The sequence below is a fragment of the Leptosomus discolor genome, chromosome 4, assembly GCF_034619465.1.
Source record: "Leptosomus discolor isolate bLepDis1 chromosome 4, bLepDis1.hap2, whole genome shotgun sequence".
In the NCBI taxonomy this organism is placed as follows: Eukaryota; Metazoa; Chordata; class Aves; order Leptosomiformes; family Leptosomidae; genus Leptosomus; species Leptosomus discolor.
In genome coordinates, this window is record NC_141394.1 from 64457106 (window position 1) to 64482546 (window position 25441).

The following is a 25441-nucleotide window of genomic DNA, read 5'->3' on the forward strand; positions in this document are numbered from 1 at the left end:
AAGTAAAACGTGATTTAATTCTTGCAGTCTGTTGCCTGTGGACAAGTATGTGTACTCTGGTGATGTCATGGCCCGCTCAGTGGACTCATGATGGTTCATGATGTTTCGTTTGCTGTGATCGCAAAGTGCAAAATTAATGCCGAAGGGGTTTGCCTCAATCAAACAGTCAAACTTTATTGTTCGCTATTAAAGCAGCATGCAATAGGTAAAGAGGGTGAAAGGAAGGTAAAAAGTAAAGTGAAAATAGGAAAGAGATTGATAGCTACCACCACGGGTCCAAGGTGTCACTATGGTCTCAGGTCGAGGGAGCGTCCCGCTGGTCCTAACAATCATCATGATCCTTGGTGGGGAAAGCTTCCAAAGTTCGTTTGCTGAGGAGCCATCTTTTATGCCAAGTAACGCACCTTGGTCCTCCTCTGTATCTCCGCCTCTTCTCGGCTCCATCGATGCTGGTCAGTCTTTCTTGACAGCAGTTACGTGGTCCACCTTATCAGCTCAGGCTCATCCCTGGTACTGGAGAATGGCATGGCACTCTTTAGCCAAAACAGAGCCATCTTGCCTCTGCAAGGCTCCCTCTTTCAGCTGTTATCTCCCCTCACAAGGCTTCTAGAAGGGAGAAGCACGTACTAGCACTCTTATCCTTTTGCTGTCTTTTGCCAGATGAACAAGTTGCTCAGTTCTCGTCCTTGCTCTCTCCAGGGCATAATGACCTTGCAAGCCTGGCATTCCATTCTTGGGATCAGCAACTGCGACTCAGGCAGGCTGTTGCAGACTCATGTCAAGATGTTAGCCTAACTTTCGGGGTACCTTTCTGTAAGAAGCCACTGGAGGGAAAGCAAACTTCAAACAGACTCTTGTGGTAAGAGGTGTCATGCATGAAATTTTGCTATGGACAAGAGAGAGAACATGCCATATATCCATATGTTTACAGAGCCACAAGTTTATTTTTAGCTTATTTAAAATATTAATAGTATACACAATAGGAAAAAAAAGTTGTTATTCCAATTACAATAATATTAAGAGTTCATGTTGATATGAGGTCTCATAGTGCAACAGGTTCATGACTAGAGACCTTCAGGAGTAATTTCACTTGGGTATTGTCCTTCCCTAGATAGTATTGTAATCTTCCTTGAGACTGTAGGGTGTTTTGAAATAAGATGTCCTCCTATTGATGCTTTTCTACTTTTTTTTATAAGGCAGAGAGACACACAAACCAGTTCCGTGGTTTTTCGTGTTTTTCTCCCCTTTGGTTTGTGCCTCAAAAGATGGAATGTTCCTGGGGAAGCCAAAGCAATATATTATTTAAAAAAAAATTGATATTAAAAAGATGAGGAAATCCTATGGGTGTCTTCAGATGGATGTTTTACCTTCAGAGAAAATTAACTGGTTAAAACATCTATTATCTATGTATCTCCATCTTCTAATTTTTGTTCTTTCATTGGATGGAAAACAAAAAGAGGTAAGCTATTAAAATGTGACCAACCTGAATTATCTCTCAAGGCATCACATGGGGGAGAGTCTGGCTAATGATAGTATAAGACAATGTTGGATAAAATGCGATTACTGAATCAAAAGCAACTTGAAGTTAAGGAGAGTGGAATTACCTAGTTTAATCAAGGGACAAGAACGAAAGCTGTAAAACATGCCATAAATTCTTCATTGACCAAAACTGGTAAGGGCATTTTTGCAATTAAGATGCTTAAACCTGACAAGTTACCTGTATATTGAAAGGGTTGTGGGTTGGTGTGGTGTTTTTTATTTTTTTCCCCCAATCTAGTTCTTTGGACATGAGATAACTCTAATAGAAGTTTTTTTTTTGACTGAAGAGCTTATCTCTTCTATTTTTAATACCGTTTCTGCAGCAGAGGTAGCTGCCCTTTTCTGATGGGGAAAAATTTGAAATCACAATTTATGTAATATAAAACATGATTTCTACTTGGTGACTGAAGTTCTATATCCAGACACACAGAACAGCTGTTAGGAACTAAGAAACTTCTGCAGGGCTTAAACAGAAGTAATACTGTTATGCACCTCATACTGTATAAGACCTTAAAAGCTTACAATCATTCTTCTAGTGTTTAGGAATTGTTTTCTTTAGTAGTATTTCTTCTCCTCACAATGAGAGGAACAAGTAGTGGGATTCCCCTGTATCTTTGTGTTCCTGAGCATCAGTGACAATTATATAATACATATGTTGTGTGTATTATATAAAAATTTTTGTCCTTTGTACTAGTCTATAGAGATGGGAGAAATGGTCATTACCAGCCTTGCAGTTAACTTCCTGTTCCAGGCTTCAGAGTTGAAATTTATTTATAGCCTACTAACGAACTTATCCTTTGCTTGCCTAGACCATATACAGGTTATTATCATTATCCCTGCCTTGTAGCTTTATAATAGCTGAGTTCGTAATAAAAACTAAATCACTTCCTCAGGCTATAAAGTTGGAAAATTATTCAGATTTATGCTTAAGGCCTTTATTTGATGAGATCTTAGACTCTGTTGTGACTATGAGGCTACAGTGATTTCATACTCAACTTCTACAGTTTCCTGAGGTCCCAAGTAGTTGCCCTGCCGTTGAGTGTTCCCAGCTGGGAACCAAAAATTCTCTTTTACTAATGCCCATGGGTCACATGTGAGATTGAATTCCCTGGCTGCTCCATTCCCCTGCTTTTAATCTCCAAGATTTACGTTAACTCTGCCTCCTTAGATCTCTGGTTCTTAGGAACTGATTTAAAGCAGTATTTAGAAGGTCAAATGAGGGAGGCTTGCCTGAAACCACTGTAGGTGTGGTCATACTTCTTGGAGAACTGGTGGTATACACGGTCACAAAAGAATGCATAGTAGGAGGTAGGAAGACAAATGATGATGCTGCGCAGATATTGAATAAGGACATCAAAATCTACCAGCTCTATGTAGTATGTGACAAGACTGTTACCCAGACTCAGATGTTTCCTTTACAGGGCCAGCAATGTTAAATGGGTATGCTACTCTCTGATATATATCCTTGATCTCTGCTTCCTATCTGAAGCAAACAGTGGATAGTTTCTTTAGGCTTTATCCATAGCATGAAACTTAGATCAATTTCCAGTTGACCAGAGATGATAAAATAATTTTTGGAATGTGTTTTTAATTTGCCTGTAATGAAAATAAGAATGCAGAGTAGCAAAAATCGTTATTTAGTTTAGAGTGGTAGAGTTTTGAGCATGTATAAACCTTTCTTATTACCCATAAGCAAGGTTCAGATCAGGTTTATCAGACCACAGATATAATCAGATCAATTCTAAGACTATTTAAAATGATCTTCCTATTTATCAGAGTTAAATTTTACATACTTTGGCAGAGCGAATCACCTGTATGATGTGGGAGGAAGATCTGTGGGCCAGTATTACAATCACAATAGTTCTGGAAAATCTGGAGCAGACAAGTAACTGCTTGTGTTCCCCAAAGGGCTTTACTGAAGGACCCCACAGGAATGCTGACAGACTGTTTTTCTTCTGAGTATCTGCAGGACCCTGCTAGGAGGGAAAAGCCGTACACCACAGGCCTAGCAGTGGTAATTTAACCTGCTCTTGACACTGCTGCTTCATACGAAATAATTAACAGAATCAAATTTTGGCTGTTTCAAAATTACTTCAACCAAGATGTAGGCTTTGAGGAACTGTTTGGCTGCGGCACCTCTCATCTGTCTTTCTCCTCCCTGATGCTCATGTAGTAGCTGCAGCATAGTCATCCGAATGCATTGCAATTCATGCCAGATTAAGGATGTGAAGTCTTAAGGATTTGCATCTTTGTCTTAATTTCTAGTTTAATCAAGGAATCAATCCACTTCTGCAACCTCTACAGCATCCACAATTTTTTTGGGCTAGCAAAAAATTCCAGAGGAAAGAAAATACCTGAAAACTGTAGGGAAGCCCTGGACTGAGAATATGAAGTGTAAGATTTGACTATTTATGGGAAATCCTAGGGGCAAAAAAGTTCTCACAGATGACTGAATAAATCATTGAAGCTATAAAATCAAACTTTTTTAAACTATATGTGTATTTTATATAAATATATATACGGAGTGAAAGCATCCTTCTCATGAATATTTTTACTTACTGGCCTAAGCTGTACATATACATTTACTATGCTTACAGAGTTCTCATAGCTCATTTGGTGCAATGACTATTCCATCATCTCAAGAATGCTGCATACCTAGTATGCATAAATAAAATATGTTTTGTCTGATATATTTTTCTTCTTTAACAGGTTAACATAGCTGTTGGGGTCAAAATGCAAGCTTTTTGATATTCTTTTTGTGTGTGGAGATGATATGGATGTACTTTAGTTATATCAAATCTCGAAAGATCTATGGAACCTATAGACTATTAAGGCTATGGTTTCTATAGCAGGGAAGTAGATTCCTTTGATTCTTTTCAGTTCAGCTTTCTCTTCCATTAGATACAGGTGTAAATATGTGCAGAATCTAGTACAACTAAAATGAGTTTTATAACTCCAGATATTCTTTTCACAGAGGAAAGAGATTTGGAATTAATAAATTCTTTTGTCTTGGAGGCAAAATGCAAATGTCTTATAAATGGGGTACGTGAAACTAAGATAGGAGTCCAAAGCCACAAAACATAATCTCATATACTTGTTGATAGTAGTGTGCCTTAATCTTTTTTTTTGGTTTATTTGAGAATACTCAGCATTGGATTGTTCTTTAAGTTGGAATATATGACATCACATACAAAACAGGATCTGTTTACTAAGGAAGAAAAGATTTAGTGTTCTGCAGAAAGATTGATAACACTGCCCATGCAGGTTTTATAGTTAGCTTTGCATATAGATACTAAATTGATATTGAACATTAAAAGATAGTACACTGCTTCTGCAGTGGGAATTTTACAGTGCATGCACAGAACTTAATGTGCAACACGAAAACTGCATTATGCCATTCTATGTTTCAGCAGGTAAGCCAAAGTCTTGTTTTTCTCCAGCACAAACTGCAGGCTGGCTGTGGAAGGTCAGGCTGGGAAGCTGCTTGCGTTTGACACTGCAACATTCCGGAGTGATGAATATTTAATTGGGCAAGTGAGGACTGTGTGGGAGGTTGAGGCAGTTGTAGCTCCTAGTTGACTGTCTGCAGTATCATCTTAGAGTGTTGTGTGAAAATGAATCCTTGGGGTAAGCTTCAAGGACACTGAGTAGGTAAAAAGGGCTTTCTGACAGAGCAACTAGTTACAGGGAACTTAGAAATAATAGAGACAAATATTTTAAGTGGTTTTGTAACACTGGTCAAAGGTTTTATGTTCCGGTGGGCTAAGCCACCATGTTTTATTAAGCTTCATAAATGCAATCAAAAATTAAGTTTGAACCCATAGAGTCTGTGTAACAGTAATGAAAGTAATTTATTTTATGCAGTTATTAGGTATTAGAATAGAACACAGGTATAATTTGTTGCTATTATGCAAACAGCATGATGTAGCAGTGATTTCTCTGTAGTCCTATTTTAAGCACAGCAATAGAGCTGTTTGATTTTGAGGATATTATTCTTAGCAAGCTTTCAGGAGAAGTTAAAAACTATAAAAAAAAAGGCAGGAAGACTGTATTAATTTTCAGTGGTATAGGCCAGGACAAATACTTCTTATTGTGTTCTACATAAGAAACATTGCATGCAGTTTGGATAAGTAATGGCTGGGTTACTAGAAAGTTTTTAATTGTGCTATAAAGGGTTTAAAAAAGAATCTTTTAATTTTTTTTTTTAAAGTTTGTCTTCATAGCCAGTGACCTTGGCAGTCCCCTTACTTCCTGTCCTGGGTTCTGTGTAAGTTACTATTCCCACACAAGACAGAACAAGATCATGTTCACAACCCATGTAGATGTCCATTTTAATATGGAGTGGATGAAGCAGAAATAGTTTTGTGTTCCTTGTTGTCGCTATAACATTCAGGACAGACAGCAATGAGCAATAACCAGTTTAAACTACATAAATTTAGCTAACACATTACTACTGATCAGTTAGGAAGGGAACATCTATCTGCATCTCTTCTTCCCCAGCTCACATTCTAGCGTATAACCATCTCTGGTTTATGTTGATATCTAAGACTAAATTTGGGCAAATAAGGTGCAGGAGAACTTCCGTTGCTATTCATTAGCTGTGGTTAAAAGTGGTGGTGGATATTGTCATAGACATGGTGGGTAATTTGGAATGAGTTCTGCAGTTTCCAGTGACTTCTGTGATGGAGTCTAACCCTGCTGCATCCACTTTAGTACAATGGTGGCCAGCTTTGGACACTTCGGTACACAATACTGTCAAGTTGAGAAGTAAAAGTCCAGAGAAGAGCTATTAAAACAAATACATTAGGGGCTGTGATTTAGGAGGACCCTTACTTTTATGACAGATAAAGAGCAACTGAAAGGAGGTCTGATGATGGTCATCTACTTGTGGCAGCTGTTTATTATGCTGATGGTAAACATCTCGCTGTTACCGTGTGTTCACCCATCTGTCTGTTTCTACCCATCTGTTATTTCTTGCCATGTGCTTAGGTTGTAAATGTTATCTCTGTTCTTTGAAATAAGGAAGATGGAAATCCTCTGATAAAAATGTTCAGTTGTGGAATTCAGCATTTGCTTTAAGAACAAAAGCCCTCGCAAGCCTCTGGAGTCAACAGTGAGGAAACTGTGTATACAGGTTTTCAGTTCTCCTGGTTGACTTCTTGCAGTCACCCTTTCTGATGAGGTTGAAGCATCTAATTGGGTTGTTTTTGTTATTGTTAGAAGATTTCAATTTGCTCCTAGTCAGTATTACAGGCTAGTTCAGGGGAAATTTTGCTCTTTGAAGTTGGAGGAACGTTTAAATAATGTGTGCAAATGAAAGAGGTATACTAGGGCAAATCATTTCCAAGAAGCCAATCAACTTGTGCTCTCTATATGTCACTTCAACTTGCGCTGTTGCTTTTTTGTTAGACTAGCAAATTTATATCTGGTGTGCACTGTCATCCTTATTGCAGGGGTTTCTTCTGATCAGGTATTTGTGGTGTCTTTGTTTTCTCCTTAAACCATTATAACTTGCTTTTTGCAAGTTGAGTCTTTACCATTGTTACTTAATATGATGACAGACAAATTTAATTTCTTCTTGAGTATTTTAAGAGATGGTTTTGCTTTATTTTGTTATTAATTTGTATTTAGTAACTCTTTCTCTCTCAAAAAGAAACTATAATGGTAGCTAATTCAGCATTATTTATCATTTTAAGCCAGGCCATCACAGTGTTCTGTTCTGAGACAGGCAGTGTGTCTGGGGCTAAAGTTTTGGAGGATTAGACTAGATTGCCCCAACAACCGATGCAATTTAAAAATCAGGTTTTTTCCTTACTTGTATTTTAAAATACGTTTTCCTATTGCTTTTAATTACTTTCTGCTTTGTTTTTGATTGTTTTGTTTTACAGTGAAAACAAACTCCTAGACAGGAACAAGAAAAGAAATTCTGATTTGCATATGGGCTAATACCGACCAGCTCTGAATGACAAGATTTGTGTAGTTTTGTAGCGTGAGACTAAGGCTACATCAGTGTATAACCCCATCTGAACAGGGTTAGGGTGCACTTCAGTTGCCAACATGCGTGCCTGGGGAATAGACCAGTGATGCTGAAACCCTAACCAAAGTTTCTAAAAATGACTGTGGAATTGCATCTATAGATTGAATAGAATTAAATTTCAGAAATTGATGGGTTTGTGATTTTTTTTTTTTCTTGCCACAGTGACAAAGATTTTTAAGATTTTTCTCGTAGCTTTGTTTAGAAATCCTCAAAGGAAGAAAATATTTTATTATTATCAATTAATTTGTCTTAACAGCACTACAGTACACTTTGCACATTCAGAGAAACTTTTCCGGTTTGCATTTAAACTGAACTGCTGTTGTGGACAGTCATTTAAGAAACACAGATGTTTCCTCCCTGGCACTTTCATGCCTTCCAAGTACTTCAACACAAAATAATTCTGCATTTCATATTATTCTGGGAGCCTGTCAGCTGAACTGGGTAAAACATTTGAAAATCCATGAGTTTACAAACAATGTTTGCTTTTTTCCTTCCATTTACTTTTCCTAATGTTTGAAAAAACTTTTGTGTGGTGTGTGGGGGTGTGTGTGTGTTTTATTCCTTCTCCATTGTACTTAGATAGTGACTTTTAAACCCTGATTTCTAAGTATCTGATTCCTAAGTCAGAACTTACAGGAATTGATACAGATCCCTCTGACATTAATAAGAATTTTCTTTCTTTTTTTAATAGGTTTTAATTCCGGTCTATAGATTATGAATTATTAGGGGTGGATACGGTTTATAGATACAAAAAGTATTTATATACTTTATATACATATATATATACTATATATACAGAAAATATATGGAAGTTGGTATTTTCCAGCTGTCCTTCATGTTGTTTCACTGTCTTTGTCAACAAAACCATGGTGGTTTTTTTTTACATTCTAATTTTCCTGTCCAGTTTTCCCTGATCTGCTCTTTTGATTTGGGATAAGCAACTTTAGTCCAAAGATTAGTCAGCCTCTTCTGCTGAGCAAAGAAATACTGTGAACTAGATTCAGATTCAATTCTATCCAAATACTGCACTGTTTGTTAAAAGCTTCTTACTGAAACTGGTCAGAAACCTTTTGTGAACTCTTTCTTAGGTAGCAATTACTGTTACTGCTGTGTTGAAATCTAAAAGGTTTAGAAAGAAGTGTCAGAACTGATGCAGCTTTGTTTTGCGGGGGGGGGGGGGGTGTAACAAAACATAGTGTTGGTGATACATGCTTATGTAAGGCTGTAGAAAAACAGTATTTCAGTTGTTTATTTTGAAGTAACACTGCTAGTGAAATTTGTCAAAGGATTAAGGTGGTCAAGGACTCTAGCTGAGAACCATTTGCATTCTGGCCTCTTCTTTAGAAGAGTTGAAGACTTCTTTTTTTCAGTGTCTCTTTGCCTCTACCAGCTTTATTTAAGGCATTTCTTTTGCAGAGACCAGAGGTGTTTAGAAACTTGTAAGGCACGCTGCAGTCTCTGATGCCTCAGAATTTGATGATTTTGCTGTGTGGGGGGGTGTGTGGTGTTTTCTTTTGGTTTTTGCTTGTTTGTTTGTTTGTTTGTTTTTTCCAAAGCCTTCTTGGCAAAGGTTTTCTGAAAAGACACAGAAAACAGTTACTGCTTAAGATGAGTGGCTGTAGGAAGTGGTGTAAACATGAAATATTGAAATTTGCCCAGTTCCTTCTCAGGCTAAACTGGGGCTTCTGGGAGTTGCTTAATTTTGGTTCTTTCCATTAATTGTGTAGTCTTGCTGGAAGCATAAGATGGCATGCTTGTGTTTTAGATAGCAGACACAGAAACTATGTCATCTAACTGCAACTTTGATAATGCTTTGATGTATTGTGTCTATGATGTATTTATCTCTGCTCAGTGTGTATTATAAAGCATAGCTTGAAGATGTGCATTTGTGTTTATTATAATTTGTTTAAAGGCATTCACCAAAATGTTTTATGGTCAATGCTGTCATTAAAATTAGATCAGACTGGTTATCTTCTGTTAAGCTTTTCCTTAATGGGTTCTTTGTCTTTTTAACTGTATTAGGCATTACATATTGCATCACCATCTAATGCAATAGACTTGTTCTCTGCCCCTATGTAGTGCAGGGAAATAGTCCAAGGGAAATGAAAATATTCCTTGGGTTCTTTGGTCATGGATAAAGACTTCAGCAGATCATTTTTACTAATAAGAAACACTTATTGTGCAAGATGGAAAATAATGAATTCATAAGCGAAGGGTAAGGAATGCCCACAGCCTCTTTAAGAAGCTTTCTTGGAGAGCTCCTAACCACAAAATGCTGACTTTGCCAAAGCAGCTTCCCCCCCCCCCCCCCCTCGTCCCGTCCCCGTCTCAGGTCAGGGAGCTGGCGGGCAGGTGGAGCTCCCGGCACCGCGGGACCACTTGGGTTCCGTTACTCTCTTCCTCCCGCGCAGCGCGCAGGGGCCCGGGGTTTACACGGCCTTCAGCAGGCTGCAGGTCCCGCGGCCGACACGCGGCGGTGAGGGATCCCCTCCCGCTCCCCACTCGGTCTCGGTCTCGGTCTCGGTCTCGCTCCCGCAGCCGAGCCGCCGGCAGGGCAGCCCGCTGCCCTCACCCCCCGCGACGCCGCCCGGCCGGCCCGCGCTTGGCGGCGGACGGGGCCCCGCCCGCCCCGCTGCACAGAGCCCCTCGCGCCCCGCGGAGGAGGGCGGACCCCGGGCCGCGCCTCGCGCTGGGTGCCTGCGCGGGGCGGGCGAGGCGGCCCCGCCCCGCCCCGCTCCGCCGCGCCGCGCCGCGCCCCGCCCCGCCCCGCCCCGCCTCGCTGCGCGCCCGCGGAGCCGCGCGCGGGCAGCGCCTGCCGGCGGGTCCGGCGGACGCACCGTGGTGAGGCGGTGCCGGGGGGTCCCCGCCGCGGGCGCCAGGGTGACCCGGGGGTGGGTGGGGGGGGGGTTGCCCGGCGGGGTTGCAACGGCCGCAGAAGTTTGCCGGCAGAAAGTGTGCTGGCGCTTGGCGCGGTCTGCCGGCTCTGCGCGGAGGAGGACCGGCCGCTGAAGATGAGCGGCTGTCGGAAGCGGTGTAAGCGTGAACTCTTGAAATTTGCCCAGTACCTTCTCAGGCTGATCACGGGCTCTCTTCACACAGGTAATGCCTCTTTTTCTTTGTGGTCCAGCTGTGCAGCGTGACAGCGAGAAAATTGCCTAAGGTTAATGCAGCCGTGGCACTGTTTTGGGTTATGATTCCTTTCATCTTGTAAATAATAATAAAAAAGAAGGGTGTGAACCGTGTTGTGGCTGAGCATAATAAAACCAGAATAGACGGTGTTGTGTTTCGGCAGTGTAACCTCCTCTAAGCATTTACACTCCTGCATCCAAACCGGAATGTGAGTGTACGTGCCTTCACCTGTCCACCTGTGTGTGTTAGAGGTAACACAGAGTGTCCGCACGATGGCCATCCACGATGAATTTTACGCTTTTTGCTTTCACTGTTTCTTGAACTGATTTACCTTGACAAGCAGACTGCATTCTTTTCCTCAGAGGCTTATTTTTGCTATCTCAAGCTGTAAATCAACTGCAGGCTGTCAATATGATGTTACAGTGTCTTGCTGCAAACTTTAAATAACACTTGTGATTTTTGCCCTTAAAGAATTTGAAACATAAATGACTGGCAACTTATTTAGGTCATTTTCCTTTTTGTAACCTTGGACAAATTGTACGGAACCAGATCAGGCTTCTAAGCTAGACTGAACAGTATAGTTTTCTTCTTAGTACTTTGGCAAAAGATACTTTTCTCACAATTCAGCATTTTCTGTGGCTATTCCCAACACCTGACAAATGTGATAGCTTATATGATGTCATTCTGTAGTTATAAAATATAATTGCGCTTCTTTCTAGACTTCAAATATTTATTTTTTCCCCTTGGCTAAATCATCAAGGAGAGGTGCAAGTCCAGCATCAGCAGATAATAGCCAATTATACTAACATGATTATTGAGAATTAAAAGCCGTTCATTTTACTACAAGTATTCTGAATGTTTCTGCTGATGAGTGGTGTGTTTGGTTTTTTTTTTATTTTGATTTGTTTTTTTTCCAGTTTAGGCACTGATGGAAAAATTAAAGAACAAAGTTGACTCTTCAGTAATAATTTGAAGTATCGATGCATGCAATTTATCAGATTTGGGATTATGATGCTATAAAGGTCATGGCATAAACATTGGCAAGGGGTACTTTGTAAGACATTTGTAACTTGTGGAAATCTAATACAGCTTTTTAGTAACTTCGAGTGTCTGGTAACATGGAATTTCCCTGACTTTCTATACTATGCCTAGGCTATCGCATCTTCTCTTTTGTGAATTGTATCAATTCAGATTTCTTTGAAAATGCTGGCTTCTTGCTCCTATGGGTTGCTATGGGAATTAAATAGCACACGATGGAAGAAGAAAGTGATGTTAGAAGTTAACACCAATACTCCTTTTTCACAGAGTCATCCAAGCTTATCCAAGCTTTTCCTCTCCTATCTGGGAAATAATGTGCACAGCATTATTTTTCAGACTGACGTTTGTACTGCAAGCTTTATAAGTTCACAGTTCAAAGCCATTTTCAAGAGTTGTTGTGGATACCGATTCTTATGTTACTACTAAAATAAGTTATTTCATTTATAATTAAGAAGCGCGTTTTCAATGTTATTTACTGGAAAGCTGAATAGAGTGGCATGAAACATGTTTGCTGAAAGGAAACAAGCAAGCAAAACCCACCACTTTTAGGAACTCTTAAGAACTGAGATTCTTCCTAGGAAATTTTCAGTTTGGTTTTACTATGGGCAATAGTATTCTACTACTATTATTAGGTTAATAGACTTCATCGTGTTTAAATGATGTACCAAGTAAGGTCAGTATAATGTGATAGTAATTGAACCACTAAGAGAGGTAGAGCTCCACTGTTCAGTTCTTGCATAGCCCAATCTACTCATTAACCTCAACTGTTGCAATAGCAGTTACTGTTCCTCCTGCAAAATCCAATGCATAATTCATTATGCTGATAATTAATGAAGATGAATGAAGAACCCTAGTTGAAAGTGTTAGAAAGTTATACTTCAATTTGTGTATTAAAGATATTGCTGTTTCTGTCTTGAGCATTCAAAAAATGTGGGATAGCTGTCGGAAACAAAACTGTACTTATTTAGCTTTTTACAGGCAGGCAGCCTGCTCACTCAAGTGACCAATTATTTTCAAATTGTAGATATTTACTAAGGAGCACAGTGGTGAACACAATTTAACTTCCTTGTTGACACGGTTTGGCCCCTGCTTTTTCATGCGTTCTTTAATGTTTAAATTATACTTAATAAGTTGGAACTACACATTGTTAAAACTGTATGTATGGAATCTAATCCATTCCTCCTTTCTGTATGGGTAGGCATGTTGAATATATGCTTAATCTACCTCAATATAGGTTGGCACAAGCTCAGGTGCAGTTGTGTGACTACACTGATTAGAAAACAAGAGAAGGTAAGATAGGAGGGGGACTGTGTTTACTGGCTATAGGCCCAGGTAAGAAGTCACTGTTGATTACTGGTTTTACTGCTTGTGTGTCATAACCAGTTACAGCACTTCAGACCTGTTCTGTGGTGAATTGCAATACTTAAAATAAAAATTATCTCATGTAGCTGTCTGTGATAGTACATACACATGGACTCACACTTAATATTCAACTCAGCTGTAACCAATATTGATGAAACTAACCCCTTGCTTGAAGGTAAATGCTGCATAAATCTTTACGAAGGGTTTTAAGTGGCAATCTCTGCCTGAATACATCCAGATCTCTTCCATTTTTTTTTTTTTTACAGCAAGTTACTGTGACAGCAAAATGTAGTGAAAAGAAATAGTATTTTAAAGCAAGCTTTTAATTTTTCATAATTTCTGCTATATATTAAGTTCACGTGTTTCCACAAGTGAAACAGACTTCCTCAAATTCTTGAAGACAGCATTTTTCAAATGTCATACCAATTCCTACTTTACTGCCTACTGCCTCTTGAGCTGTGGTGGAAGTGCCTGGTCTTTGAAACATTGTTGTAAAGAACTTAGCCTTGCTGTTGAGAATGTTTCAGTTTTCAGCAACGTGAATTTGTATGCTACAAATGACATGATAAATCATCCCGAGATCAAGGAATGGATCACAAATTATTTTGAAATGGAGAAAACATAATTTCAGAGCAATGGCTAGGAAATTTTTTCTTCACTGTCACAACTGATAAAGTGTGGGGATTAAAGAGATGATAGAAACAAAACTGTCATTGACCAGTTGTAAATTTTCACAAGTATATCCTTTTCAGGCATGTTCATATAAATGCCTGATATGACATGTTAAATATTGTAAGGAGGCTAGGTTTTCTAGGACAGATTCAAATTCCCAGTTAGCATATGCATTTACAAAGAAGGAAGGAAGAGAACGACTTTGGCTGTGGAATTGTAATCTCTCTCCAACAAACTGAAGTAATTTCACCCTTCTAGGCTTATGCAAATTAAGTTATGGATTTTTTTTTTTTTAATGTAGAGATTGATGCCATTGGTGTGAAACAACACTGATCACAAGATTGTGATTTTTCTTAGTTAAAAATAAAACAATTTGTGAATGCGAGATGTACTCTTTGATGGCACTTTCTTTGAGAAACCAGCCTACCAGAAGGTAATCTTTAGTCTTAAATTTTGTCTGTTTGTGCACAGAAATACTTTCTAGCCTACTGCGAAGATGAAGATATCATCTGAGCGTAGACCTGAAGGTGTAGGAGGCACTAGCACAGAGGCGTCCAGGGGCTCACAACAGTACTTCTGTGACTGTTGTAGTCACCTGCCTACCAGTGCCTAAAGTCCGAGTCTGTTTGAGATGGCAGTTTATTAAGAATGCTTTCTAAGGCTGCTCCTTGGTAATTCCAAGATGAATTACCCTTTTGAATGCAGGTTAACAATGTTCCATTAACTTCTATTGAAAATACATGTAAAATAAATGAGAAGTAGAATAAATTAAAAGAAAACAATAATCCAAAATATCTAATTCTGAACAACATGAGGCAAAGAGAGCAGATGAAAAAGATGTTCCACTTTTTATGCAAATAGGATCAAAACCAAATTATTTAAAAGGGAGCTTGTAGCTTGAAGATATCATGAAAAAGCTAAAATGTCAACATTCGTTGGAAAACATGGGTTTCATATATTTCCAAAAACTATTTTTGTTTGTGTTGCTGAAATATTTCTTGTTCTGATATCAGATCAGTGTTGTTCATCATCCTGATTAGTCTTTTTTGTGTGTGGGTTTTTTTATTATTGTTTTTTATTTAATGGGAAAAGAATTGCAGATTTAAGGTCTGCATCTATTGTTTTTTGCCTGTGAGGTAGTTTTGAACCTCTACGGTTTCAGGTATTTTTCATATGCAGAGGTGTGATGTTCTCTCTATATAATTGCACAAGTTCTGATATGCAAGGGTGAAATCTTTGTCATGTCCTGTAGGGAAAGAAGCCTCACTAATTTTAAAGAAATAAATAAAAATATCATTTGACGTTCTGCATTGTACTTCATGCTTTCTTAATGTCCTGATTAGCATTGATAAATTTTGGTGGTGCAGTCTTGGTATTAGTCTACCTCAGGAAGAAATCACTTTCGTGTAAGAATGTGGTGGATGCAGAAATGTTACAAAGTTGGGTTTTGAGTAGGTTTCATACTACTGGTTGACTGAGATGCCTAAATGTAAAATACCAAACACTGAGAGAAAAATACCGTGTAAAAAAAAAAAAAAAAACCAAAACAAAACCCAACCCCCCCCCCAAAAAACAACAAAAAAACCCAACCCAAAAAACCCCACCAAAAAACCCCACCGAAAAAACCAACGACCGACCAACCAAAACCCTCAAAGTTAAATTTAGTTTTTTAAGCCCTCTTGGCAAATATATTAATTGAATTTTGCCCGAGTCCTCCAATAAAGTTTCTAGGAGTTTTGATTTATTGCATGGTTGAGTACCTGCCTTTTGAAAAGACTTTTTTTTTTTTTTTTTTTTTTTTTTAGTTATCCTAAAGAAATAGGACCCGTCCTACATGCTTTTTGTGTAGAAGTAGGCCATACTATAGACAGTACTCTGAAACAAAAGACCAGGTTGTATTGCATTTAGCAGCAGTTAGCTTAAAAGAAATTCTGAGAATGCCATAACTTAGTGTACTTATGTTACGTTCTGCTTCAAGCTGGAGCATGTTATGAATGCTGCTTTTGTTCACCTAAAAAATCAATCCTAGCTATACACCACTTGCATGCTGCAGCTGCAGACCTACTGTGAACTTCCAGTGATTTTTTTAGATCACTCAGATTTTAAGAAATGTAATTAATTAGAAAATGTATGTTAATAAACTACTGCTAATCACTCACAAATTAGGAATTTTCCCCTCTTCAGAAAAGGGTCTAGTTAGACTGCCTTTGCTTCCCTCAATTTGCATGCCGCTCTTCCTTTAAGCAGTATCTTCAGAATTCAGTGTTGTGCAAAATGTTTCAACTTCAAATTTTATAATCCTGCATATGGTAGATTGTCTGAACATCACAGAGGACTGAAGCAGTAGTGAAAAATTTGTGTGGGTAAAAGGCTATCTTGAAGTAGGGGATCTAAAGGCAATACCCTAATCTTTAAACATATTCTCCTGAATATGTTTAAATATCTTGCTCAAACATTCTGTATTTTTAACACAGTAACTCCATCATATAAACTGTTTCAAAAAGGGTTTTTTCCCAGATCCTTCCAAAAGAGTCTTCTTTGAAGTCTTAAGGTTTCTTGTAGTATGTTAATGGGAAAAGGACAGCCGAAGTTACCATGCTGCATACCATTTCTTTTGAAAAGATAGTTTGAGTTTTTATTCTCTCATTCCAAATCTGAATCTTAATTATAATGAAAGATACAGTTCAGCTTCTCTTACAAAAGACACATTGAAAAGCATTCCATAGCCATCCTAAATGATCTCCCTTTGGAAGTCCGATGTTCTCTAACATTCCTGTAAGAGTCCAAACTTCTGACATAATTTATGAAGATAATATTAAAACTTCAGCTGTATGTAGGACACAGCAAATGACACTATGTTTAAAAATCCTCCTGAAGAAACTCTTGGAAAGTTACCAAATTATGCACACAGAATGTTAGGAAATGGCAGCATTAAGAGTATCTCAGCCTTATGTGATATAATGCAGTTCTGAACTGTGTGTGTACTTTTCCTTGAACCGTTGTACAGAATAACTTGGAGTATAGAAACAGTAAGGAGTAGAACATACATAAAGTAGAAATTTGGATGGAAGCTGTAATAAATACTACCTTAGAGTACACAGGCTGTTTTTTGATCGTTGAGTTTTTGTTCGTTTTATAGGGACTTTGTATCGTAGACAGATTTTGTGCAATGACTCTCAAAGGCAGTAAAATGGCAGATAAAGTTCAATATAGATTAATGTAAAATGGTGCATACTGGGCAAAATTAGTTTTATGTCTAAATGGATGGGTGGTGAGCTTACCATTACCAGTCAGGAATCAGCCCAGGGGCTGATAAACCTGTGAAACTCCTGACTAAAGGGTGTTTTAAGTGCAAAAAGTTCTGTGTGAGTTCAGATGGACAAGCTGGGCAAGCACTTTGGAAACAGATCTGTTGGGAGTCGCTAGCTAGATAAACTGTAGTATACGTAAGAAATCCCCTGAGATTAAAATAGTCTGTGGCTAGGAAGGTGTTAGGGGGAAATATTCAATATGCTTGTCCTGCTTCTCCTCTTCTCTGGGCATACACTAATAGCTGCTGCTGAAGACAGGATATTGTGCTAGATAGGTCCTTAATGTGAACCAATACAATCATTCTTATGTTTTTATGTTGAAATAAACTTCTCTGCAATTAGGATAATATCACTGCTTCAAAGGATGGTAGAGTATCACAGTTTAACTGTTGTAACCCCTGCCTCTTCCTAAAAAGTGTTCCTGATAAAATAATCTCTCCTGAGCCCCTTCCTCCAATCACCAGAAGTTTAAAACAGCTAGTTTGCATGGAGTTATAAACCAAATATGAAGACAACTGAAACTTTTTTTTTTTTCAGACAGTGTTTTGCAGCTTAATTTATACAAGTCATTGCATGTTCTTCTTTTAATATCTGTGTTTGTTAGACTCTACATATGGATAGCCTTAGAATAAGTTCTAGGACCTTCTGTATGTTTTTGTTTTTTTTTTTTTTCCCTGGAGTGAATATAATGCTTTTGCTCAGTTGTCATAGTGTTGGCTGTGAATGTGAATGATTATGTTTGAAGACCTAATGCAAATCCACAAGACTAGCCTTAAGTCTAAATACTTTCCTACCTCCCTAAGGCAATTGTCTTTGATGTCTTGAAAAGGGATTAAAAATTTACTGATGGAAGAGATGAGTAACAGCTAAAGCAGGGATAATAAAGGAAGATGGACTCATCCTATCAGCGGCAGTGACAATAGGTGATCATTCAAATGAAGGTATTAGAACATATAATGTAAACCCCTGTATATTTTGATCTGCTTCATAGTTTTATTTGTGGCTGTTAAATGAAGGGTGCAAGCTAAGAATAAAAATAAGAAACCCTGGCAATCTCATTCACCCAAATATGACAATATATGCATATGCTTTTGGATGACCACAGTATTAGTACGTAATTTAACTTTTAGTTTAGTGAATGGCAATCTCCTCAAAACTGCGATAACTACATGTTCATGTTTAAGTCTGCAAGGGTTATCTTGAATGTGAACCTGCATTAACAAAAAATATGTTCCCCATTTAATAGTTTAGTTTTTGAATTCTGTAAGGAAAATTAGAGATAGATGATGACAAATTCAATACCGTGTTTGGATATAAAGTAAATGAACAATCTGGAAAATGGCAGTAATATGTTGCCTTGGAAATATGTAGGCACTGAGCTACATGCTAACAGCACTTCAGGCTTTAACTAGTTAATCTACGTGACTGGCTCTGATACAGACCGGTAGAAGTGGTAACTGATAAAAATTATACCACTTTGTGGCCATGGCAAAGTCAACCTTATGTCCTGTTGCACTGGCAGTCCCCTGTTTGTGTGCAATAACATAGTGACACTAGTCATCAGACTCGGCTATTCTCTTTCCCAGTACAGTGTGGTGGCCTTTACTTTCTTTAAGGTGTTTTCAGGCTATATGTATTTTTAACACTTATCATTTCTGTGTATAACCCAATTTATTTAAATTCTACTTGCAGATTTTTATGTCTCTGAATTTGTTTAGATGTTGACTAAACAGTGACACACTTAATGTGACATCGAACTCTTAATTTGCCTCTTGCTTCTTCATAATGACATCCTGTTAGGGAGGATAACACAATTCACTTCAATATCTCTTTCAGTTCTGAAATTTGAATACTTATTATGAAGCAGTTTCAAAAAAACAGAGTCAAAAAGCTGTCCAAATTAGATCAGTTGGGTCTTTAAACATTGACTAAGATAATACCTTTAGAGTCTGGTTTTTGAGTGCTAATTTACATTTTATTTGTAAGTGAAGTCTGTAGCATGGTGCAAGTATGTGTACCCTTCAACCTTTATATGGGGATCACTCCACCAAAATACTGCAAAAAAATTAAAGAAAATGTAATTTTCCAAACATCTTTTTAAAGCTACAGCAGGTATTCTTAGGGACCCTGTGTTCCTGTTACTGCCCTTCAGTATTGATCTCTAACATGTCATTTATTCTGCATTTGAAGTTCTATTCCAAATAATATTGATACCATAATTTTATAAATTAAGTTTTGTCATTACTGTGTCTTCAGAATACATCATCTGAAAATAAGCATATAGAGTATTATTGGGGGGAGGGTGTGTGTGGTGTTAAATAGGATCTTTAGCTTTTAAAACTGGTGATAATTTGATTTACCCTCTTGAACTTTTTATAGAGTACCCATCTAGGCAGTGTAATTAAATATAAATTGAATGTGTCTGGGATGGGGGAAAAAGTCTATTTTCATCTGCACCCATACTTCATTAATTTAGGAAATGGAATAAATCTGAAATGAGGTACTAAATTTTGTTTATCTGTCTGCTTTTTATTGGCAGATTTGTTATTTTTTTAATTGCCTTTTATGAGGCCTGTGATTAAAATCAAGCAGCATTTAGCATTTGTGGCGTGCAGGCCTTTCTGTATATAACCATGGTAAACTTCAGTTAATTTCAGGAAAAATGAGCAACAGCTGATCATATATATTGGATTTATGGTAATATTTGTAAAGGTCAGCAGAAGATAGATTTCTTAGTCAACTCTGAAAATAGGAATTGGGCTTTTATGTCACTTACTCCTCAAAAGTGTGTCTGTGGATTCTTCAGTCTAGTGGCCACACTTCATTGCATTAGTTGGAGAAGAGTTTCTTGAAGATCATAGGTCAGATTTTCTCCTTCAATGAGTCCCTTGTGAGGTTGGGGCTCTGGTTTCTGCAGCACTTGAGAGAGCAGAGTTGCTGGTCAAATGTGGTACTGACACGTGTTCAGGTGCATCCAGCTTAGAGCAAAAAAATGCAAGTCCATTTTTGATCAAGTAGAGTATGTATAGTCACTGCTAATGTTGGTGATTTAGATTATCCTGGATGATGGAAAAGTTAAGATTTATACATTTATAAACGTATATGTATTCTATAAGTACACTGATTTTATTTTTTTTTAAACAAAACCTCTTTTAAACAGTCATTCCTTGTTTTCACTTATAAGTTTTAAATGCACTCATGTTCAGAAATCTTATGTCAGGTACGGTCAGTACTCATAACAGTCTACTTCACTGGCAATGATGCCTCTGGAATCTGTGACAGTAAAATCTGTAGTACTTTCTGTAGAAAATACATACGAAATTACTTAATTACTGTAGATGTGAATCTAATGATTATGTACATTTATTCAGTTACCTGAAAATATCGGACTTTTTTTTCCTGAAAAACAAATATTAAACACCAGTGATAAGCTGCTCTTGAATTGCTACGCTGCAGCCTAACACAACTTTTGTAAACTTCGTCCATTATCAGTTCAGGAAAGGAATTACAACATGAGAGAAATGTCAGGAATTGTCTTTATGGGCAGATTTAATTCAAATTACGTAAAATGGCTACATTTCAGAAGAGTCAGAACTGAAGTGACCTTATTTTAATTTAGCATAATTAATTTCTCAAGGAAATTAAGCCAAACACAGTCTGTTTTAATTCTGAATGAGAGGGTCTCAGTAGAGACTGAATTAATTTTAACTATTCCACCTTACTGTTTAATTAATATTTAACTTTCCTGAGTAGCCTGTGTGCACAGCTCCTCAGGATCCCTGAAATGGCAGCAGGGCTTTTTGGTGAGGACAAGAAGATTTTTAATTTCTTCAATCAGTTAATAACTTTTAAAAATGCAACCAAACAAAGAAATTTAGATGCAAATTAATGCCAAAGAGAAGGGAAAATATAAAATAAGACTTTAAGAAAAACCTACCTGAAGCAAAACAGTTGTGCATACCCAGGAGAATGAGGGTGAGGAGAGAAGATGAAGGGGAAAGGAGTGTGAGTGACACTAGTATATAAAAATGTGCACATATGCGCAGACACTGATACATCTATATTATTGTGTACCAGATTCATCCTTTGTATAAAGCCACTGGCAAATCTGTACCAGTGAAGAGTTTGGACCAAGTGAAATAGTTAGGGGACAGTATGGTGTCATGTCTTAACTCTCAGCACTTCGAAGCTGTAAGATGGAAGGCAAAATTATCAAACTCATGATTTTTCTAAACTACAGTGTAGAAATATTTATTCTTTCAAAAATGCACTGGTTTTTGAGTTCACAAAGTTACAGCAGTGACTAAAGTCCAGGTCGGGGAAGACTGAAGTGCTGGCGGTGGCTGACAGTCACTGCTCCCCTTTGGTTTGACGCATCTGTTACCCTGACTGCTCATTTTGGAAATTTTGTCCTGATTCAGGCCCTCTCCCTCTTCCTGCACACAGGTGAATCCAAGTGCTGCCACATACTCTGTGTCCACGTTCACAGCGCTCTGAAACTTTAATGCTGAGTGACAGATGTGAATGGAAACAGCAGGGCCTTCCTGCCCCTGTGAAGACTTACCTAGATGAAGTGCTTGAAGCTCCTCGAATAACCGCTGTAGTCTATTGTGAGAAACTAATTGAATTGTATGCATTGCTTACAGGAAGTTCTGGACTGATCTATTAAATTACTTACCTGTTGTCTGTACAGTATCATACTGTGTAAGGAATTGAAATGCCATCCTGTTGAGACAGTGTAGGAATAAGGCCAGTTCTTTCACTAGTCTGTTGAAATGTTTTTATCAGTCAAGTCATACCATATAGCAAGAGATGTTAGTTTTCATCAAGGAGAAAACTGTCCTCCAAAAAAGTGGTAGAGTTCTCCTAAATGTTCATCTTGTCACTGTAAATAGACAATTTGCTATGTACCCCCCCCCTTTTTTTCCCCCTAAGATTATAATAATAATTTATCTCCTATCTTAACCAGGCAGAGTTCATCACTAAACAGAGAAGGAAAATACCGCGTAATAACAGAAAAGAGAGTATCTAGAATTTTCGATTCACTGTTTGCTTTATATATATATAAGGACGTTTATTTAAATACGTGTATTTAAGCATGTGATTTTTAGCTGTATTGCTGCTGATCAAGGTGAGCAAATTTAAGTTTGAGGAAATTTAGGTTTTCTTTCTAATACAGCTTACCTGTAAGATAAATAGGTACTGTCTCACTGTACACATGAGTGTACAAACAAAAAATAAGTTTGTTCTGGACATTTCTTTTGCAACACTACTCTTTCCAAGCAATGTGATATTTTAGCTTATATTCTGTACTGCTAGGGGGTTTTTTACATTTAGTTAATCTGCGTCAAATACGAATACCAAATCTGGAGTCCCAAAGTAGTATTGCAACACAACTACTTAAAAATATCACCAAAGCGTACACCTGGAATTGAGGCATTCCACATTTAAATAGATTGAATAAGGCACTGGGACACTGTAACTACTTGTGTACCTCCATGGAGGTGCGTTGGCCCGCTTTAAATTCTGACAGGGCAGAGGATAAGCAGAAGTTGTTTCACCACATTGATCAGAAAGGTGAAGTACAGATTGTGGAGTTCCTATGGATCTGGGAGCTGCAATGCTGGGAATTTAGCAAGCTGGGCCATAAGAGAGCTGAATTTGAAGGAAAAAGCCTTCAATCACAGATAATTGTGTCTAGAGGCCATGGGAAAAGCGATGACTGGTGGAATATATCATTAAAATATCCTGCTTCATGTTTCTGCCCACTTACGTGCTGAAGCAGTATAGAAAACCCGCACTGCACTTACAGCTCCCTGCAGATTGAATATGGTATAGGAAGCACTGCTGAAGGTCAGTAGTTGGGAGGTTAAGTAGTGCTCAGTTTAGATTTTCTGAATTAGCTGAATTAACTCTATCCATTTAAGTATCACTTCTTTTGGCTTTTTTTACTGGGATAGGTTTGAACTGGCAAAAATGATACTATATACTAAGATTTAAAATTATTTTTCTTGGTGTTCACAATGGCTTCTTCAAGTAGTGCAGGCACCAGTTTACATACATTTAAGTGCTTTGTCTTTTGCTACTTTCTACTAAGTCCTTTTTAGCCTAGAGAATCCAGGATGTCTTGTAGTACTTAAAAAGTTACAACCTCCCTGTTTTAAGTTCTGTATGCTTGCTGTTCAATGCTTAAATACTTTTGTAATCATTCTCAATGGTTTTTTTTTTTGCTTTTTAAATGCTGTGAAGGTAGTGTTTTCTTGAAGTATGAATTATCAGAACACGATCCCGTTTTTCAGTTGTACTCTGTAGTGAGTTCAGCCCCCTTTTCCTACCTGCCTCATCTTAAGTTGGCTATGTTGTTTCATCTGCCTGCTGTCTTTCATCATGCCGCCCCCCCCAGTCACTCAGTTCCATGTGGTACTTCTGCAGTTCTTGCATTAACCCTTCACTGAGTATCATCAACAGATTTTGCTAGCTTCATTATTCATCCTCCTTTTCTGAATGTTTATGAATGTGTTGAAAATTAGGAGCTTCAGCATTGAACCCATAGGGACTCCTTCATTGTAACCTTCCTCAGTAGTGATGTCTGACCAGTTACTTCTACTCCATTTCCTGCCTTTGTCTTTTTTTTTTTTTTTTTTTTTAATTTAACCTATCTGTAAATCCTACTTAACAGCAAGACAAAAAGATGACTTATTACCTTGTCAAGAGTTGCATCTGAGAGCAAAGTGAAACCAGCAAAGTGAAACCAACATATTAAAGACTGGCTGTCTCCTTGAAGCACTGAATCCAAATCAAGTGGTCATACATGTCCTGAAGGGAACTGATGCCATGTTACCTGCCTCAAGAGATCAGTGTTCTCCTTACATCCAGTCCACTGGATGCCACTCATTTGTTTAAATGAGTTTAATGCTCTTGATTTTTTTTTAACCTTTTCTCTTTGCATTCTACTGGAGTAACAAGATATTAAAACACATTACCAAGTCAGAGCATATCCATGTAAGCCACTGTGAATTTCTTTTAAACACAATATGAGGAAAATATGTGTCTCTTAGTCCAGTGCTTTGGGAGACACAATAATGTCTTGCAAAGAGCCTTCCATGGGTGCTACTGGCAATCATAAAGAACTGTCATTCTAAAACAAGGCACAGTTGACTAGCTAGAAGGCAAAACTGTGATTTGAGATTTTTGTTCCACCACCAATTCCCTAACAAGGACAAGTTATTTCAGCCCATGGTTAAGTACGTTGGGACTCTGGTGCCTACGCTATGCTGCAAGAAAACACTGATAAAACTGCTGCCTGTGTTTTGATCCTTTGCAGTCCTGGAGCAGAAGTCATTCTGGTAGAATTAAGTAGCTTGGTATCTCTCTTATGATGTAGGATTAAAGACTTAGCATTGCAGCACTAGATTCCTGAAAAGTCCAATCAAGAAAATACTGCATAAGTGCAGTAGCACACGACTTAATACAAAGCAAAGCTGCCGGGACAACTCTCTTTCAGAAGTGAATGGTAAGCTACTTTTAATATAATTCTATAGCAGTCATGGCCTTTCCTCATCCCAGCCAGAGGCTGGAATACCTCTTGTCAGAAGGTCACCCTCCACATAGATGCTTCTTTTTACTACTCAGTTTGTTAACCTTCTCTTCTCCCAGGCAGTCTGTTGCATGGTATCTTGTCTCCTAATGACACACATACAAAAAAATTGAGGCTACTAAAAATTCATCACGTGTAATTTGTTGTAGATTTTTTCTTTTTCTCCTCATTGCCTCCCCAGGCTGAGAGCAGTAGCTGTTGGAAATTGAGTGCTTAAATTACACAGCAAACTATGATAAATTTCCAGGCATAGAACTGTACCAACTGCTAAAATAAACTACTTATTTTAATTTCAGTCTGTTGTAAAAATGCAATCAAACATCCTGAATCCCAGATGGATATTTTTAAATTTTAATTTGTTTCACTCTGTACTATTAAAAAAGGGAAAAAAAAAAAAAGAAAAAAAAAAAAAAGGAATTATGTGTCCTAAAAGTGAGATTTCTTTTTAAACTTGCATTTAGGTGGTTGTTCTTTGGAGACAATTTTTACTGGCGTTGGTATTTTTCTTTTAAAATTTTGTTTTGACTGATTCCATTATATTGCATCATAATTTGAAAAATTAATTGCAAGAAAAAATGAGAAAGTGTGAAGGATTCTGCCTCTCCCTTAAGGCTTCAGCTAGTCAACTGTAGAAGTGATGGTAAAGTAGGGGTTGGTTTTTTTTTTTAATTTTACAATGCTGCTGAGAAAAGGGCATCCACCTCTCGCACTAGAGCCTGTGAATGTTCCTGTGGTTTTCACTCTTTCACAAATGTC

General features: G+C 37.9%; 1 protein-coding gene across 1 annotated transcript in view; it reads left to right on the forward strand.

Moving 5' to 3' along the window:
• Positions 1 to 10587: 10587 nt before the first annotated feature.
• KCNIP4 (potassium voltage-gated channel interacting protein 4) overlaps positions 10588 to 25441 on the forward strand; it is a 335504-nt gene continuing 320650 nt past the window's right edge. The window contains exon 1 of the mRNA XM_086463680.1: positions 10588 to 10675. Within this exon, the coding sequence (XP_086319806.1) occupies positions 10588 to 10675 (88 nt within the window). The remainder of the gene's footprint in view (positions 10676 to 25441) is intronic.